General features: G+C 39.2%; 1 protein-coding gene across 1 annotated transcript in view; it reads left to right on the top strand.

The window, feature by feature from the left end:
* The window catches only part of def6a (DEF6 guanine nucleotide exchange factor a), a 151966-nt gene extending 136002 nt beyond the window's left edge, over positions 1-15964 (top strand). Inside the window, exons 11-12 of the mRNA XM_043716901.1 lie at positions 7400-7490; positions 13619-15964. Coding sequence (XP_043572836.1) covers positions 7400-7490; positions 13619-13923 — 396 coding nt within the window. The 3' untranslated portion in view covers positions 13924-15964. The remainder of the gene's footprint in view (positions 1-7399; positions 7491-13618) is intronic.
* Positions 15965-17045: the final 1081 nt, after the last annotated feature.

Here is a 17045-nt window from a genome sequence, read left to right as displayed (position 1 = left end):
AACTGAAAACAATACTTACTGAACATTAGATGATGTGAGTTTGTTGCTCACATAAATATTGAGGTTAGAAATTAATTTAGGCAATGTTTATCACAGCACTGTTCACTAAAATGTTCAGCCCAAGTTCTTATTTCTGCAATCTTAATGGATGGATCAACCTATTTATTTCAAATCGTGTTACAATTTAATATAATATTGATGCTTTTAACTCTCAGAAGGCCAATTGTGAGCCATAAGTAATGTGCAGCCTGCATTGTGTTAGTTACCAAATTCATGAAAAAGACAAAGTCCAGTAGAAAGGTTATATAATCCTTTTGGTTTGGTTATATCTGGAAATATCAAAAAAAGTGCCATTAGAATCCAGATTATAAAATCAAAATCCATGCCCAATGACTGTACTGCCTTTGTTCAAAAATAATTAGGCTCTGGGACTTATTATTAAGGTATAATATTGTGAGATTACTCACCAGTTAAGAAGTAATAGTTATAGTTGGTATATGTATGAAAACTGAGACTGTTGGAAAATATTCAACAGGTCAAGCAGTATCTGTGAAGGGAGGAACAGAATTAATATTTTAAGTTGGTGATCCTTCATCAGTTCTGATGATAAGACATTGACCTGAGATATCAATCTCCATTAATCAAAACATTAGGATGAGTGACAGATGGTTGGAAATGACATTCACATTATGTCACCCCAACCCATTCTACATTCATCCACTATGTTTTTATGGTGGTGGGTTTAGTGATGTCTAAGTATTCCACTGTGAAAAGGTATTTGCTTCATCTACATATTTCAGTTTGGTGCCTGATTTAAAATTAACTTTTATGCATGTGGTTCTCAGAAGCTGGGAAACTTGACAGCGAAAAGGAAGTGGATGTATCCCCCGTAAGTCATTGGGTCATGCAGCACAGAAACTGAACCTTCGGTCCAACTCATCCATGCTGACCAGGTTCCCCAAACTAGTCCCATTTCCTGCATTTGGTCCATATCCCTCTAAGCCTTTGCTATTCATGAACCAGCCCAAATGTCTTTTAAATGGTCTAACTATATCTATCTATCAACTTCTCTGGCAGTTCATTCCATAATTGCACCACCCTCTGTGTGAAAATGTTACACCTCTGGTCCCTTTTAAATCATCATAAAGAATGCCTGCTAGTTTTGATTTACGCACCCTAGAGAAAAGACCTTTGCTTTCACCTTATCTATGCCCCTCATGATTTTATAAATCTCCTGTAAGGTCATCTCCCAACCTCCTCCACTCTAGGAAAAACGTCTTTTATAACACACCTTGTGGTCCATAACCCACCAGTCGAGAAAACTTGGGCACTTCCCACTGTACCACCTATCTCTCCCTTCTCCAAGTGCCCATCATTGATAACATGTCCACACCCACCATTCCAAAAGAGCCAATGCAATAACCACTGGACTCTCCAATGTGCAATTATGACCAATGTTTCCCCAGTTAACCAACCAAGCTCTGAAAGCTGATTTCAATCCCCCCCCTCCAAACTCAGCCTGATGCCTAAGAACCTGTCCCAAGCATCTCTGGCTAATGCCTCCAAAATGCAAATTCTGAAGAGGAGTCACAAGACCCAAAATATTAACTGTTTTCTCTCACTGATGCCACTAAACCTGCTGAGTTTCTCTGGCATTCCTGTGTTTTCTCCAACTCCTTTTGGCAATTTCCCACCTACTCACCACAGCCCACTCCCCCATTCCCTCTGCCATTCTGCTTACAAGTATTAGCAAGCTTAACTGTTTCTCTCTTCACAGATGCTGCCTGACCTGCAAAAGTTCTCCCAGTTTTCGCTGTTTCTAAATAAATAATTTGCATTAATTTCAATAGGTATTTAATGATCAGTCAGATCATGAAGCAGGGACACTTAAGGGAAGAAATTTGAGTAACCACGTGGGCAAGAAACCCTCAATCATAATATTTCTGGTTCTTTCTGAAATGTGAAAGAAAGTTTTTGTTGCTCAGAGACAATTGAGCCAAAATTGTGAGCTGATCAATTTATTGTACAGAATGTACAGGAATGGGAAATTCCAAGGGAGTAAATTTCTTTTTTTTTTGCAAAAAAAACTACCATAAAATGGCATGATTCATGAACAAAAAAGATTTGTCAGCTAATGCTGGCAATATTGTGATATGGTAGAATTACTTCAGCATATTTTAGATTATACTCAAGCATTCTTAGAACAAGGCTTAAGATTCCGTTTATTCGCAGTACACGGAATAGTACTTGATACGTATTTATTTCATGTAAATGAAGGGTGATCTGATACTAAATATCCCTTTCCCATGTCGCTATCATGGCTACTTGGCATTTATACAAATTGCCATGTTATAAAGCTCCTATCTAGAACGAGCAATGAATGCCATTCTTTTGATGTGGAGTCGCATTGCTTCAGCCTTGACCTCTTTGTATCGAAGGTGGTTTCTGAGCATTATTTCAGCTAAGATTGCTGTCTGCCCTTCCTCTCTGCCCTTCCTCACTGCCTTGTAGAAATTTCAGAGAGAAGTCATGTTTTATTGACTCTCATTATGCTTTCTGTGCTGATGGACCAGAACACAGAATATCAAGAAAGTTGACAAACTGCCTTTTGTTTCAGAAAGAAGAACACTTTTTTTCTCCACAATATTATAAAATAGAGAATAGCAAATTGGCTGTTTTTGTAAAATCAGTGTTGCTGTTAACAGGAGACTAAAGCTTCTCATGAATTTTGAAGATGTCATCACCACATGGGGTTGTCTTATTTGTGACTTTACTAAGGGAGAAGAATGGGAGAAACAGAAAATAATTTGAACATGTTGATGTGACTTTTAGTATATGGTATCTGTACGGCAGCTAATGTGCCTAGTTTAAGGTGTGTGGAGTGATGAACAGAATTAATATTTCAAGTTGATGATCCTTCAACAGTTCTGATGATAAGACATTGATCCGAAATATCAATCTCTATTAACCCACACCTCAAGATGATTGTCAGAGGGTTGGGAATGGCAATCACATTATTATGTCACTGTCAATCCATCCCATATGTTTTTAAGCTCAAGGTAATATCACACTAGTTAAAGGTGATACCTTCATTAAGGATTTATTGGGACTTTATAACGATCGTTTGGAAACTCATTGAAATGTTACAGTTGACAGCATCTGCTTCCTGTGGGCTGCTGCTTTCAAATAACTGAGTCAAAGCATTCAACATCCACAGTGCAAGCATATTTATCAAAGTTCGAAAGCCTTAGAAATAATAATAAGCAACACAAAGAAGGTAAATTGTTCAACCATAAGTTGGGAACAATACTGCTGAGAAAGTAATGTCTTAGAAAAAACACAGAAAATCTCAAAAGGTTGTGGGAACATCTGTGGAAAGGAGCCAAGTTAATGTTTCAGATCGGTGACCTTTCATCAGAAAGAGCCAAATGGATACAGGTATTAGTTTTGAGCAAGGGGTTTGGTGGAATCAAAACAGAAAAATGAAAACTGTTTGACAGCTTCTGTGGAGAAAGAAAGAGTTAAAATTTTAAGTGTTACACAAAACAACTTCAGAACTGGGTACAACATTAACTTTGTTTCCCTCTCCACAGACGCAGCCGGACTGGCTGAGTTTCTCTGGCATTTTCACTTCTTATTTCGGATTTCCAGCAACTGCAGTATTCTGTTTTTATTAAAGGGTTGCATGGACAAGCACAGAAGGAAGGTGAAGGGTGACGGACAGGAAAGATTGAACAATGAAAGGATTAGTCTCCCAGAACTAAAATAAATGGTGATGGGACAAGAATAGAAACCAAGAAATGAAAGATGTATCTAGAGCAGGTGTGCTTCTGAGAGCAAGCAACAAGTTAAGAAAAAGCTGAAACCTGCAAAGAAAAGGAAATAAAATAGGTGCTGAGATTATGGTCTGAACTCTATGTAAAACTCCTGAGAGCTGTAAACATTCTAATCAAAAGAGGGGCATTGTTTTTCGAGCTTATTTGAGAGTCACTGAAATTGTGGAGCTGACCAAGGATAGGGATGTCAGCGAGAGCAAGATGAAGAATTAAAATGCCATGTTGCAGAAGTTTGGGACATGCCTGTGAACAGAACAGAGCTATTCTGCATGTAGGGAAACTACACTATGGGCAGTCAATGCAATAGACTAGGTTAAAAGAAAATTTGTGTAAATCACTACTTCAGGAATGTTTGGAACTTTGAGGATATACAAGCTACATCTCGTCAACTGGCATAGAAAGGTGAGAAAGGACGAGGTGTTAGTGATAAAGCAGTGGATCAAGGTATCATGGAGGGAACAGTTTTTTTTGGAATGCTAAAATGGGAGGTGGTGGCAACAGGTTGGAGGTGACAGGAATGGTGGAAAATAATCCATTGAGCACAGCAGCTTGTGAACTGACAAAGTAAGGACTAAGGAACCCTAACATGGTCCTATTTGCGAGGGGAAGGGGTGAGAGCACAAGGAATTCTGGTCAACAGTGCTGCGAAGAGCAATTAAGGGTATACTCCTTAGTTGATTTTTAAAAAAAGAACACCTCTATGATACACTGATGTGGAAGGGTGCAACATTAGAACAGTTGTGATAGAGATGGAGAATGGAATCCTTATAAGTTGCATGGTGGTATAATGGAGGTCACTGTGCAAGATGGTGGCTTTATAATGAATATAATAAAATACAGGAGGGTGGTAGGTTGCAGGAAAATGCTGCCATGGGAGATAATAGAAACGGATATGACAACCATGTTTAAGAAGCATTCAGACAGACACATGAACAGGCAGAGAATTGAGTGAATGATAAAATTATAGAATGGTTTACAGCACTGGAGGAAGCCATTTGGCCCATTGTCCTTGTGCTGGCTTCCAGCATAAGTAAATCAGCTTGTTCTCCTTCCCTGTCTTTTCCCTATGAACCTGCAACTTTTATTCTCTTCAGGTGTGTATATAATTCTCTTTTGAAGAAGTGATGAAAGATTATTGACTGGAAGCACTAAATGTTTCTGCTTGTCTACAGATGCTGCAAAACTTGCTCAATGTTCTCAACATTCTCTGTATTTGTTTCAAATTTCCAGCACCCATAGGTTTTTGCTTTTGTATAGATCTTGTCTTAAGCTTATCATGGGTTGACAAAGTGAGCACATTACAGTACAGCAACAGGCCCACCATGTCTATAACAATCATGATGACTTTCTAAACTAATCTCATCTCCCCACATATAGTACATATCACTCAATTCTCTGCCTGTTCATTTGTCTGTCTGAATGCTTCTTAAACATGGTTGTCATATCTGTTTCTATTATCTCCCATGGCAGCATTTTCCTGCAACCTACCACCCTCCTGTATTTTAAACAAAAAAAAACTTGCCTCATACATCTCCTTTAAACTTGCCCCCTAGTATTTCCACCCTGGGAAACAGACTCCAATTATCCACCATATCCATGCCTCTCATAATTTTATATATTTCTATTCATTTGCCCCTCAGTCTCTGACGTTCTAGTGAAAGAAGTCCAAGTTTGTCCAACCTCTCCTTATAGCTAATACTGTCTGATTCAGATAACAACCTGGTAAAACTTCTTTTGCACTCTCCATATCCATTCTATAGAGTGGGGACCAGAACTGCACACACTACTCCAAACCTGGCCTCACTGATGTCTTATACAGCTGCAACATGACTTGCCAACTTTTATACTCAGTGCCCCAACAAGTCGTATGCCTTCTTTACCACCTTATCCACTTGTGTTGCCATTTTCAGGTGCTAGGACTTGCATCGCAAGATCCTCTGTATATCAATGCTCCTAAGGGTCCAGCCATTTACTGTATACCTTTCTCTTACAGTAAGTCTCCAAACGTGCATCACTTCACACTTGCCTGGATTAAACGCCATCTACTGTTTCTCTGCCCAACTTTCCAACTGATCTATATGCTGTTGTTTCCTTTTACAAAACAAGAGAATACACAATACAGAGAGGATAGAGGTGGAGGAAGTGAGAAACTTTCATGTGCATGTCTACAGGTCATTGAAGGAGGCAGGAGAAGGTGCATTAGATAGTATGGAAAGCATATGGGATGCTTTCCTTTATTGGATCAGGTATTGGACATAAAAGGAAGGATTTATTGCTACACCTGTGTAAAATGCTGGTTAGGCCACAGCTGTAATTTTGTGTCCAGTTCTGCTCACTGCATTAAAGGAAGGACATCATTGCTCTGGTAAAAGTACAATAATGTTGACAGGACTTGAAAATAGGTAATAATGAAAGGTCGGATGAGCTATGATTGTTTTCCTTAGAACAGAGGAAGCTGTGGATGACTGAATTGAGGAGGGCAAAATAATGAGGGCCTGGATAATCTAGACAGGAAAGACCTGTTTCCCCTCAGAGCACGTGGGATCACAGATTTAAGATGATTAGGGGAAGGATTAGAGAGAACATGGAGAAAAACTTACAACCAGAGAGGAAGGGTCTAGAATTTGCTGCCACCTTTGGTAATGGAGGTCAAAATCCTCAACTCATTTTAGAGGTACCTGGAGGGACACCTCAATGCTGTAACTTGCAAAACCACATACAGGATGAAATAACTCCACAGAGACAGATATCCTGTCATCAAGTCACCCTTTATATACCCATGGAGAGTTCTTGACATTAATCCAACTCCATCAGAGCCACTTCTCAGAGAGAACAAGATGGTTGACACGCCTGTTCTTGTCTATCAGCCAGGGCTCCCTGATTGGACCAGGTTAACAGCCCCAGTCAGGGAACTCGTATTGTATAAGGTTCACCTGGCTGACCTTGTTACAATCACTACACAGGCCAGGTGCTGGAAAGTGGGATAGGAATGGGCGGATACTTTTCTTTGATAGTGCAGATGTGATGGTGCTAAGTCCTCAGTTTTCACTGCTTTCGTAAGTAACTTTTTATTTCATTATTTTGTAAATTAGGATTCATGTTAAGACTGAATGGACACACTCTCTCCTTAAATTAAGAATTTTAAAATGTCTTTACATTGTTATCACATTTAATGCCATTACAACTGGCCTCATTGTTTAACTTAATGAATTTACTGCAGCAAAATCCCCTTGTAGATGTTAGGCTATCAGCCTATTCGGAGAGATACTATTACACATCACTGGAACAGGTGAGACTTGATCCTGGGCCTTCTGGCTTAGAGGTAGGGTCACTACATTTGTGCTATAAGAATCCACAGAATCAACTGGAATGCTTGCACCTTTAATGGAATACTGATTACTTTCTTCTGTTCACAGGTATAGAATGACAAATGTATCTCGCAAAGAAAAATTACATTTTGCTGAGATCCTGTGCAGGAACTAACACACGACAGGTTCCCTTTGTTCATTAATGGAGACCATGCAGCATTCATTTGGTGACAATTTTCTCCCTTTGTTTTACAGGCTGCACAAAAGAAATTGCGACAAGCAAGTTCGCATGTTAAGCACTGGAATGTCCAGATGAACAGGCTAATGCGTCCAATTGGACCAGGAGGTAACTAGCAACATTGGCGTTAATTATGTTCTTGAGATGAAATTTCACTTTTTTTTTTCAAGTTGCAATATTTATTGACAATTTACTTAATACAGACCAAGAAATGTTATATTGCTTTTTTATATTTAAACAAAAAGCTGTGTCAAAAATTTATAATTGGATTAGAAATCTAAGAATGAAGTCCTGTCCAAAAACATAATCAAGGTGGAGTGGAAATTTGGTGAGGGGTCTCCCTGTGGGCTTTAGTCATTTGTGTGGAGTTTCTGTCAATCATCTATGGACGATCCAGTGCAAGATTTCAGAAATTCTAGGCTGTTATCATTTACTGTGGACACATACATCCCAAAGTGTCTATATCGCTATAGCAACAATCAACTGCAGGATGGATGTTGCACTGCTCTCTTACTTGGCAGTTTTTCATTTATTCCCTTTGCATTCCTGATCGTTTTTGTTTTGCACTGACACTTCTCTTTCCACTCCAGCCTTAGAAAAAGTTAATCAATATTTCGCATCCATTTTAAATCTTTATAAAAATAAAAGAAATAGTTCTCCGAACATGAAACATTTCCTATTGAGTGGAAAGGAATCCTTTAAATGTGAGAGTATTTATTGTCCTGCTATACCTGTTTTATTTATCACCTGACTTTTTTTTTGAAGAAAAGATAATTGTTGATCTTGTTTCTATTTTCTTGCATAGAAAACCACCCTTATTGCCTCTTTACGTGCAATCCAAATATAGTTAATCTGTTCCTTACCCCTGCTACATGTGCAATGTTTGACCAAACCTTATTTTTACTCCTACCAATTATTTTGTGCTAAGTCACCTTCAGTCAATGATCTTGAAATATGTTGTTGCTGCAGCTGTTGCTTACACCTACACCTGCCAGGAGATCTGCTCCATTTGTATGGCCAACCACTTTATGACCACTTCCATCCAACTGCATTTCGACGGCTTCTCTTTCAGCTCCCTGACACTTTGTGCTCAAGAAGAGATGACTCTCGCTTTTAAACTAATGCTGTTGAAAACAAAGGTGCATATGGGTGCTACAATATAAATATGGGCTGCTCAGAGATATATATGTGAAATAAGAACCAACAGGAAGGCCCTTCGGCCCATCAAGACTCTGTTGACTCATGATGCCTTTCTCAACTAATAGCCTTTTGCCTCTATGCTGTCTGTATCTCTCTACCTCCTGGTCATTCATGTATTTGTCACGATGCCTCTTAAAGGCTGCTATTGTATCCACCATCACCTCTGGCAGTGTATTCCAAGCACTAACCACCCTCTGTGTAAAAACAAAATTGCCTTTCACATCTCCTTTAATCTTTCCCCCTTCTACCTTAAACCTATGTCTCCCTAGTGATTGACATTTCTACCCTGGGAAAAAGAGTCTGACTATCCATCCTATCCATACCTCTCATAATTTTGTAAACTTTAGATCCCCTCTCCCCCTCCTAAACTCCACAGTGTATAAACCCAGAGTCCTCAAACATTCCTCATATGTTAAGCTTTTCATTCCTGGGTGAGCTGAAAATGTGTTGCTGGAAAAGCGCAGCAGGTCAGGCAGCATCCAAGGAACAGGAGAATCGACGTATCGGGCATAAGCCCTTCTTCAGGAAGGGCTTTTCATTCCTGGGACCATTCTTGTGAACCTCCTCTGAACATGCTCCAGAGCCAGTCCCTGAGATGTGAGGCCCAAAGTTCTACACAATCCTCTAAATGTGGTCTGGCCAGAGTCTTATAGAGCCTTAGAAATATATCCCTGCTTTTATAATCACATGTAATGTTTGCAGATTAACCTTTCTTAAGACAGCTAATTACAGGTTGCCAGAGGTATAATGATAAATAAAATGGTGAGGAAATTGTTGGCTGTGAAGACAGTTGGATCACAAACAATATTTTGTTGCATTCCTTTAAAGCGTCAGTTATTTAGTTTGTGGTTGAGCTCAGTTAGTCATTTCCCACGAGTATTTAATCGTTATCTATCAGCACTGGCTTATTGTGCCTTCAGATATACGTAAGACAAACAACTCCATACATTGTGGTTAACAGTTTGAGTCATTCAGCAATAAATAAAGGATTATTTTCTATTCTGTTGTAAAACATGGGCATTACTGGTTGGCCAGCATTCATTGCCTGTCCACAGTTGCACTTAGGAAGGTGATGGTGAGCTGCTTTCTTGAACTGCTACAGTACATGTACTGTAGAGGCACCCACAACTCTGTTAGGGAGGGAGTTCCACAATTTTGCCTCAGCGACTCTGAAGAAGCGGCAATAAATTTCCAAGTCAGGCTGGTGAGTCAACTAAAATCTGCGTGAATGAAAACCTACTTTGTGCTGCTTTAACAGCTGCTGCATTGTGAACGGAACTGAAACACCTATCACAAATAATGGAACATTAGTCAGCACATTGCATTGCAAGTGCAAAGCAACAAAGCTAGCTTTCAATAATTATAAAACCCATTCCCATTAATCATGAGTCTTCTTTGAAAAAACATTAATCTGTAAACATTATGTATGGTTAATTTTCTACGCCATATTCCCCAGCTCTTATCAAAGGAGATATCTTGCCGAAGGAGATATCAGATATGTCAATCTAATTAGGAAAACAAGTATAAAGCAAGCCTATGTATCATTGGTAATCTTATTGACGAGCGTTTCACATGTGCATGTTTGAGAAAAAGTGCATTAAAAATGTATTGCCAACAAAGCCAAGATATAAATAGAAATATAGAACTTAAGAGCAGAGTAGGCCCTTCGATCATCCAACTCTTGACTCTGTTCCCGCTTTCTCCTCAAATCCTTTGATCCCTTCAGCCCTAAGAACTGTATCTAATTCCCTTTTTTTTCCTTCTTAAAACCATTCAATGTTTTGGCCTCAACCACTCTCTGTAGCAGAGAATTCGACAGGCTTACCACTCTCTGCGTGAAGACATTTCTCCTCTCAGTCCTAAATAGATTACTCCATATCCTAAGATTGTAACCTATTGTTCTGGACTCCCCAGTCATTGAGAACATCCTTTCTGTATTTGCCCTGTCTAGTCCTATTAGCATTTAGTAAATTTCTATGATATCACCTCTTATTCTTATAAACTCCACTGAATATTATTCTTACTAATCCAGTCTCTCTTCGTATGTTAATCCTGTCATCCCAGGAGTCACTCTAGTAAACCTTTGTTGCACTCCCCCATAGCCAGAATATCCTCCTGCAGAGAAGCAGACCAAACAATGCTTCAGGTGTGGTCATAGCAAGACACTCCTGCTCTTGTGCTTGATTCCTCTTGCTATGAATGTTCAAACACCACTTGCTTCCTTCACTGCCTGCTGCACTTAAACGTTATTACTTTCAGTGACTGCTGTACAAACACACCCAGATCTTGTTGCACCTCCCCCTTTCCCAATCTTTTGCCATTCAGATGATCTGCTATCCTGTTTTGCTACCTCACATTTTACTTCCATTTACCTATTTGCCCACTCACTCAATTTCTCCAAATCATACTGAAGCATTTCTGCATCCTCCTCACAGTTCACCCTCCCACCCAGTTTTGCATCATTTCCAAACTTTGACATGTTACATTTAGTTCCCACACCTGAATCATTAATATATATCATGATTTGCTACTTTAAACCAAAGACAGTCACACACTCTAGCCTACTGGGATTTGGGAAATGTGAGAATGTGTGGATAAGTTTGAAATGATTGTTCATCCATCCAGTTGTCAGCAACTGTTTTGAATTATGCCAGAAGAGTTGATTGTTTAAATCACTCTCCAGCAACTTCTCCCCCACCCGTCGGTACCCCATACAGCCCCATCTGACAGCTCAAACACACCTCTTTCATTCATCCCTGTGTCATCTGTCAGCTCTGAGATCTCCTCCCCCAACCATCCCACCAACTGTCAGCCTCCCCCACCCTGTGGGAACAGTCAGCTTTGTTGAAACCTCATGATTACCATCTGTAATCTTCACCCACTCAGGGATGCTCCAAATCCAACTGCACCGTCCCCTGATTTATCTCTTCTGTCAGAGGCTGGTCATCAGGTAGGAAACATGGAACCAAATAATGCAAACAGGTCTGATAGTTCAAACTGCAGGTGGTCAGGGAAATCCAGACCTCTGGGCTTCTCATCCATAACTCCTTACCACTTCCCCATTCCAAGATTTTGCCAAACATGTTGGAGCCATGCATTGTTCACTTAATGACCATGAAATCATCGAAAATGAGAAACTAGATCATAACATGTTTGTACTTTTGCTTATTTACATCTTAAAATCTCCTCACATCTTTACCACAACCTACTTTAAAGCAGCTGCCAATGTTATTAACTGAATAGTTTACATGTGTCTTAGCTGCTTTCTTTTTCTCTGTAAGGCACCTTGAGTCTTAGTGCTCTCTTGCCACACTTCTAATTTACTCACCTACTGCTAATGTTATCTGTAATTTTTATTTTCCCTGCATGGACATCTGAGTTTTGTGTGTGCTATGTTAAAACAAAGGATGTCCTGCAGTGGAGGTGTGTGCATGTGGGGTTTCCTAGCAGCTGCATTGCTCACGGGGAGCATTGCCCAGACAGATAGAGAAACTAAAGGTCCAAGTAATGCGCTGATAACAAATCTGAACCTGTTCCTGGATCACAATGAGAAATTCTTGCACGTTCTGCAGTGTTTTAGAGTAGCAGGTAAACTGACACCTTTATAATTGAAAACTGGAGACAGAATTAAAAAGGAAGAGAAATACGACACATGTATCAGATTTCTTAATTTCATGCTGTGATCTGCTATCCCATAATAGTTAGGGCAATAAATATGTATCAGGCTCCTTGATTTGTGCCCCTGAGCTGTTTGTAAAATGTTATTACAAAATTCAGGACTAAATAGGTGGTGCTTGTATTGTGCACGCCCTATCTATTTGCACTGAGCTTTTCACTAAAGGAGCCAGTGAAGGCTACAGAGAGAAAAAGGCCCATGAAATTTTCAATTGTCTTTCTCCAGCTTCTGATCTCTCTGACTCTTCCAAATCTGACAAGGGTTTCTCTGAACGAGAGCCAACTGAACAACTGCTCTTCTCAGTTCGTAAGCAGCTGTGGTGCCCATCTTGTGGCTGCAGCTCACCAGCATTTAGATAAGGCCTGTTGCCAACTTTGGCTCTCGCCTTTGAATTCCGTGATCCTTCACGTGAAGCAATCACTTGTTTTGGGCAGAAGTTGAATTTCCCCAGTGTTGAACAATGTACAGTATAACAAATCGGTGCAATGATTTCCTGAGCTCCAGAAATCCCAGCCCATTTCAACTTTGTTACTTCTGTTGATGACAATATTAAGCAGTTTTTGTTCCAAGATTGCTAAGTACTTTCTAATTAAACTATACTCTTTTGAAATGATGTTTTACACATCAGAAGGCGATGTACTACTTCTCCGACAGGTTGAAAGCAAATTAAAGGCAGCCAAGGTAAAGTGACTGGCCATGTCTCAGAAATGGATATAAAAATTGATAGCTTTCCTTTTAATTTCAGTTGTGATTGAATGCCTGCTCGTCACAATCTATTAATGGGCCTCTGAATATTTCAATGTGCTTTAAAGTGAAGGATGAGTTCAGGTGTATAATTGCCAAAATAACAGAAATCATGATTAAGCATTGAGAATACAGGACTGAAAAAAACCCATTAAAATCGCATAAAACTGAGCAGCCATCTGTTTGTGTAGGAGTAGCAGGAAATTCCCTTTTGGTCCTGCTTTTGATGAAACCCATGTACAGTGGTTCAGGGGTTAGTGTCAGTACATGCAGATGTACATTATATGCATACATACCTACCCCATCCCCACTGGAACACCAGCAATTAGCAGAAACTGCTGCCACTTGCACATACTCAATACTGTGGGCTGCTGGGTCTTTTCCTGAGACACTGAGTGGGCCAAGTTCTCATTTTGGTCCTACTGGGCAGCAATTCAATTTCTGATCAGTATGTTCTTTTCTCCATATATCTGCTTAAAAGACAAACAGAACAATAACGAGTCCATGTTATTGCAATCAGTAAATAAGCTGGTGGCGTAAAAAAAGTCTACTTAGTTAAGAGATTTTGTATCATTACACGTGATTGTTCTCAAAATGTTTGCTCATGTTGTTACAGATAAGCGGCCTACGCCTCCTATACTGCCTATCTATCGAGGATCAACAGGGGGACAGCATGAGGTACGAGTAAAGTTATCAGGAAAGACTGAGGAGAAAGGTAACACAACTGCTGATGAGTGTAGGAAAGAGAACCTCCATCGATCACTGTCGAACTGTCCTTCCATCGCAAACTCAGTTGAGGAAATGGAGACCTCAGCTTTAAATGGACAGGTGAAAAGGAATTCGGTGGAAATTAGAAAACCAATGCAAAGGTCGTCCTCGGAAGAACCGGAACGTGCTCCAACAGAGGAACTCATTAGGTAGTTTGGATGTCAACAGAGGTGATTCAAAACAGTTGACATTCCTTTGCTTCATATTGGACAATAACATCAGGTCACAAAGAGTAGTCCAATAAAGTCCAGACTCATCAGCGCAAAGAGTAGAAGTTAGATGTCAACAATGAAGTCAGCCATTTTATTGAGCCTTTTCCACAAGGATGACTGAAGTTACTAAAGACAAAGCAATCTGAAATTGCCTGAAGCCATCAGCTATTGTTTGCATACAGTAGAGAGCAATACTTAATGCATCTTTAGATCAATAATGGTGAAGGAGAACTTTAAAATTGGAGTTTTATCTCATATTTTACATTCTTTCACTGTAATACAATTTGTGGACATTGAATTTGTAAAGACTTATTAATTGGCAAACAACTCTGTTTAAAAAAAAAAGATGCAAACTATTCACTTTGAGTGCTGTCAGCCTCCTCACCATCAACTGAACAAGTCTCACAATCAGCTTTACTTGTAGACATTAGAATTGAAAAGTTGGGAAATTATGTTAAACCAGTGTCCAACTTTGGTTACGCCACACTTAGAATACTGTGCATAGTTCTGGTCACCATATTATAAAAAAGGCACTAGCAGCATTGAATGGCTATGTAGATCCAGAAGATATGAACAGGGAGGGCATTTTTCCTCCAGTAAACAGAAGGCTAAGGGGAGACTGGTCTTTTAAATTATGAAAGGTTTGATTGAGTGGATATGGAAGGATTGTTTGTACTTGTGGGAATGAGCATAATCAGAGGCCATCAATATTAGTGAGTCACCAAGAATTCCACTAGGAAATTCCGAGAAATACCTTTACATAGTGTTGTCAATGTGAAACTTGTTACCACATGGGAGGAAATAATATAGATGCATTTAAGGTGACATTAAACAAACATAGGAGGAAACAGAGGGCTGTGATGATGACTATTTCAATTAAAAAAAGATGGGGATGAGAGGGGAAGGCCTGACTGGCACATGAACACCACATGGACTGGTTGGATTAAATTGGATAGCCTACGTAGTGGGCTGTCTGGAAATTTCTGAAATTCATCCTGAAAGGTCAAAGTCTGCTTTTAAGATAGATGTCAATGTTTTTCAATTTGTTCTATAATATTGAGGTACCTATTAATGCTATTAATTGTTTTGATTCATTTTCATTAGCACCAAAGCAGAACTTGAACTCTTCTACACTGCTACAAGATTTTTGCTTTGAGGAGTCTCAAGCTGCACTTATCCAAACTTGCCAGTGTGTGTCAGCCAAAGCCAGGAAAGTTCTTAAACAGTTCAGATCCATGGTAAACTAGTTTGGAGTTCTATGTTCACTGACTGGTGTCTCTGTTAAATGTGAATGTGAGGAATATATGTATCAAATACTTCTTCCAGAACAGCGTGCAACTTTGGTGTGACTCAAATTTTGTACAGGGCATTCAAGTGTAAGGTGTAGGATTTAAAGTGCTTCTGTGATTCATAAATAAAGACAGGCTTCATTTTTGCTTATATGCTTTCAAATGAGCATGTCCTTTATTTTGGGCTACAGTCAGAAGTATTTCAAATCATCTCAACTTGCTTTCATTTTTATGCTTGAAAATTTGTAAAATATATGTGCGCAATTTTTAATAAATATTTAGATAAAACGTTGAAGTTTTTTAATAAGTCAATGGCTGATATTAGCTAACTCCAGAAGTATCTATTTTTAAAAATTATTTGATACAACTGAGACTTGTTAGCACAAATAATGTCTATTTGTATAGTCTGTTTATTGACAATTGCATTTTGCCATACAAAATATGTATAACCAATTTGATTGTTATTAAATATTGTCTTATTCCACAGTTATACTTCATTTTGATATACCTGCAATCTCCATACATCGAATTCTAATTAAACAATTGATTGATATCAAAATAATGTCATAGTTACAACTGTAGGCAAGGTAAATTATGGATGTTCATTTTCAAACTTCTGAATGATACAGTAATTCAGATAACACCTGTACAGTATTATTGCAATTCTGCTGTAATAAAGTAGTTTTCTTAAGATGTCTGACTCACTTTACCTTTTTACACACAGTCACAGAACAGTGGGAACAGCTAATTACTGCCTTGTCACTTTGTTAATGGCTCTTCTAAAATTCCAAAAACATTTTTGTATTCACTTTGATGTAAGTCATCTCCCCCCCCCCCCCCTCACCAAGGGACCTGGGGGTGCCTATGCACCAATGTTTGAAGGTGTACAGACTTATTGAGAGGTTGGTTAGCAATTCTTGTATCTAGGACTTCATAAATAGTGATATTGAGTACAAAAGCAGAAAAGTTATGTGGAACCTTTATTTAAAGCTCTGTTTAGACCTCAGCTGCAGCAATTCTGGTCACCATACTTGAGAATGATATGAGATCTGTAAGACAGAAATCAGGATGGTCCCAGGGGAGTTATACTTGAAAAGGTGGGAGGAGTTTTTCTTTAGAGGAAAGGATAGTTATAAAAGTGAAAAAGATTACAAGTGTGAATAAGATACACAAGGAAAAACTGTTTCAGATGGCTGAGTGCAAGGACTAAGGGACAGAATTAAGCTTTGATGGCAGGAATTATGGGGGCGGTGGGGTGAGTATGAGGAAGATTTTTATGCAGCGAATGGTAATGACTTGGAACATGCCCATGAAGGTGGTGGAAAAAAAAACATTTTCAAAAGTTAATTGGATGGGCACTTAAAGGAAATAAGCCTGCAATCTACAAGCGTGCAGCATAGGAGAGAGACTGGGTTGCTATGCAGAGAACTGGATAGACTCAAAGGGCTGATCGGCCTCCTGAGGTGGAATGTTATCTCTCCACAGATGCTGTCAGCCTTACTGAGGTTCTCCAGCAATTGCTGTTTTTGTCTCTGACGTGAATGGTTGGGGGCAAGTTCACCTGAAGTCTGTCTCTGTAGCCAGTTAAGTGATCTAATTCAGACTTGCAAGCAGGTATGCTTTATTGGGAAAAGGAGTGAAACTTGATAATGTTGACATTTAGAGATGTCAGTGCACTTGCAACGTGCAGTACAATGTTAGCATGTAGGTACAGTCAGCACTTAGGAAGTGAACTATTCTGTTAGATTTATTACAATGTGATTGAGTACAAGAG

This window comes from Chiloscyllium plagiosum, chromosome 26 (assembly GCF_004010195.1).
Source record: "Chiloscyllium plagiosum isolate BGI_BamShark_2017 chromosome 26, ASM401019v2, whole genome shotgun sequence".
In the NCBI taxonomy this organism is placed as follows: Eukaryota; Metazoa; Chordata; class Chondrichthyes; order Orectolobiformes; family Hemiscylliidae; genus Chiloscyllium; species Chiloscyllium plagiosum.
Note: the sequence above shows the minus strand (reverse complement) of the source record. Positions and strands in the feature narration are given on the sequence as shown.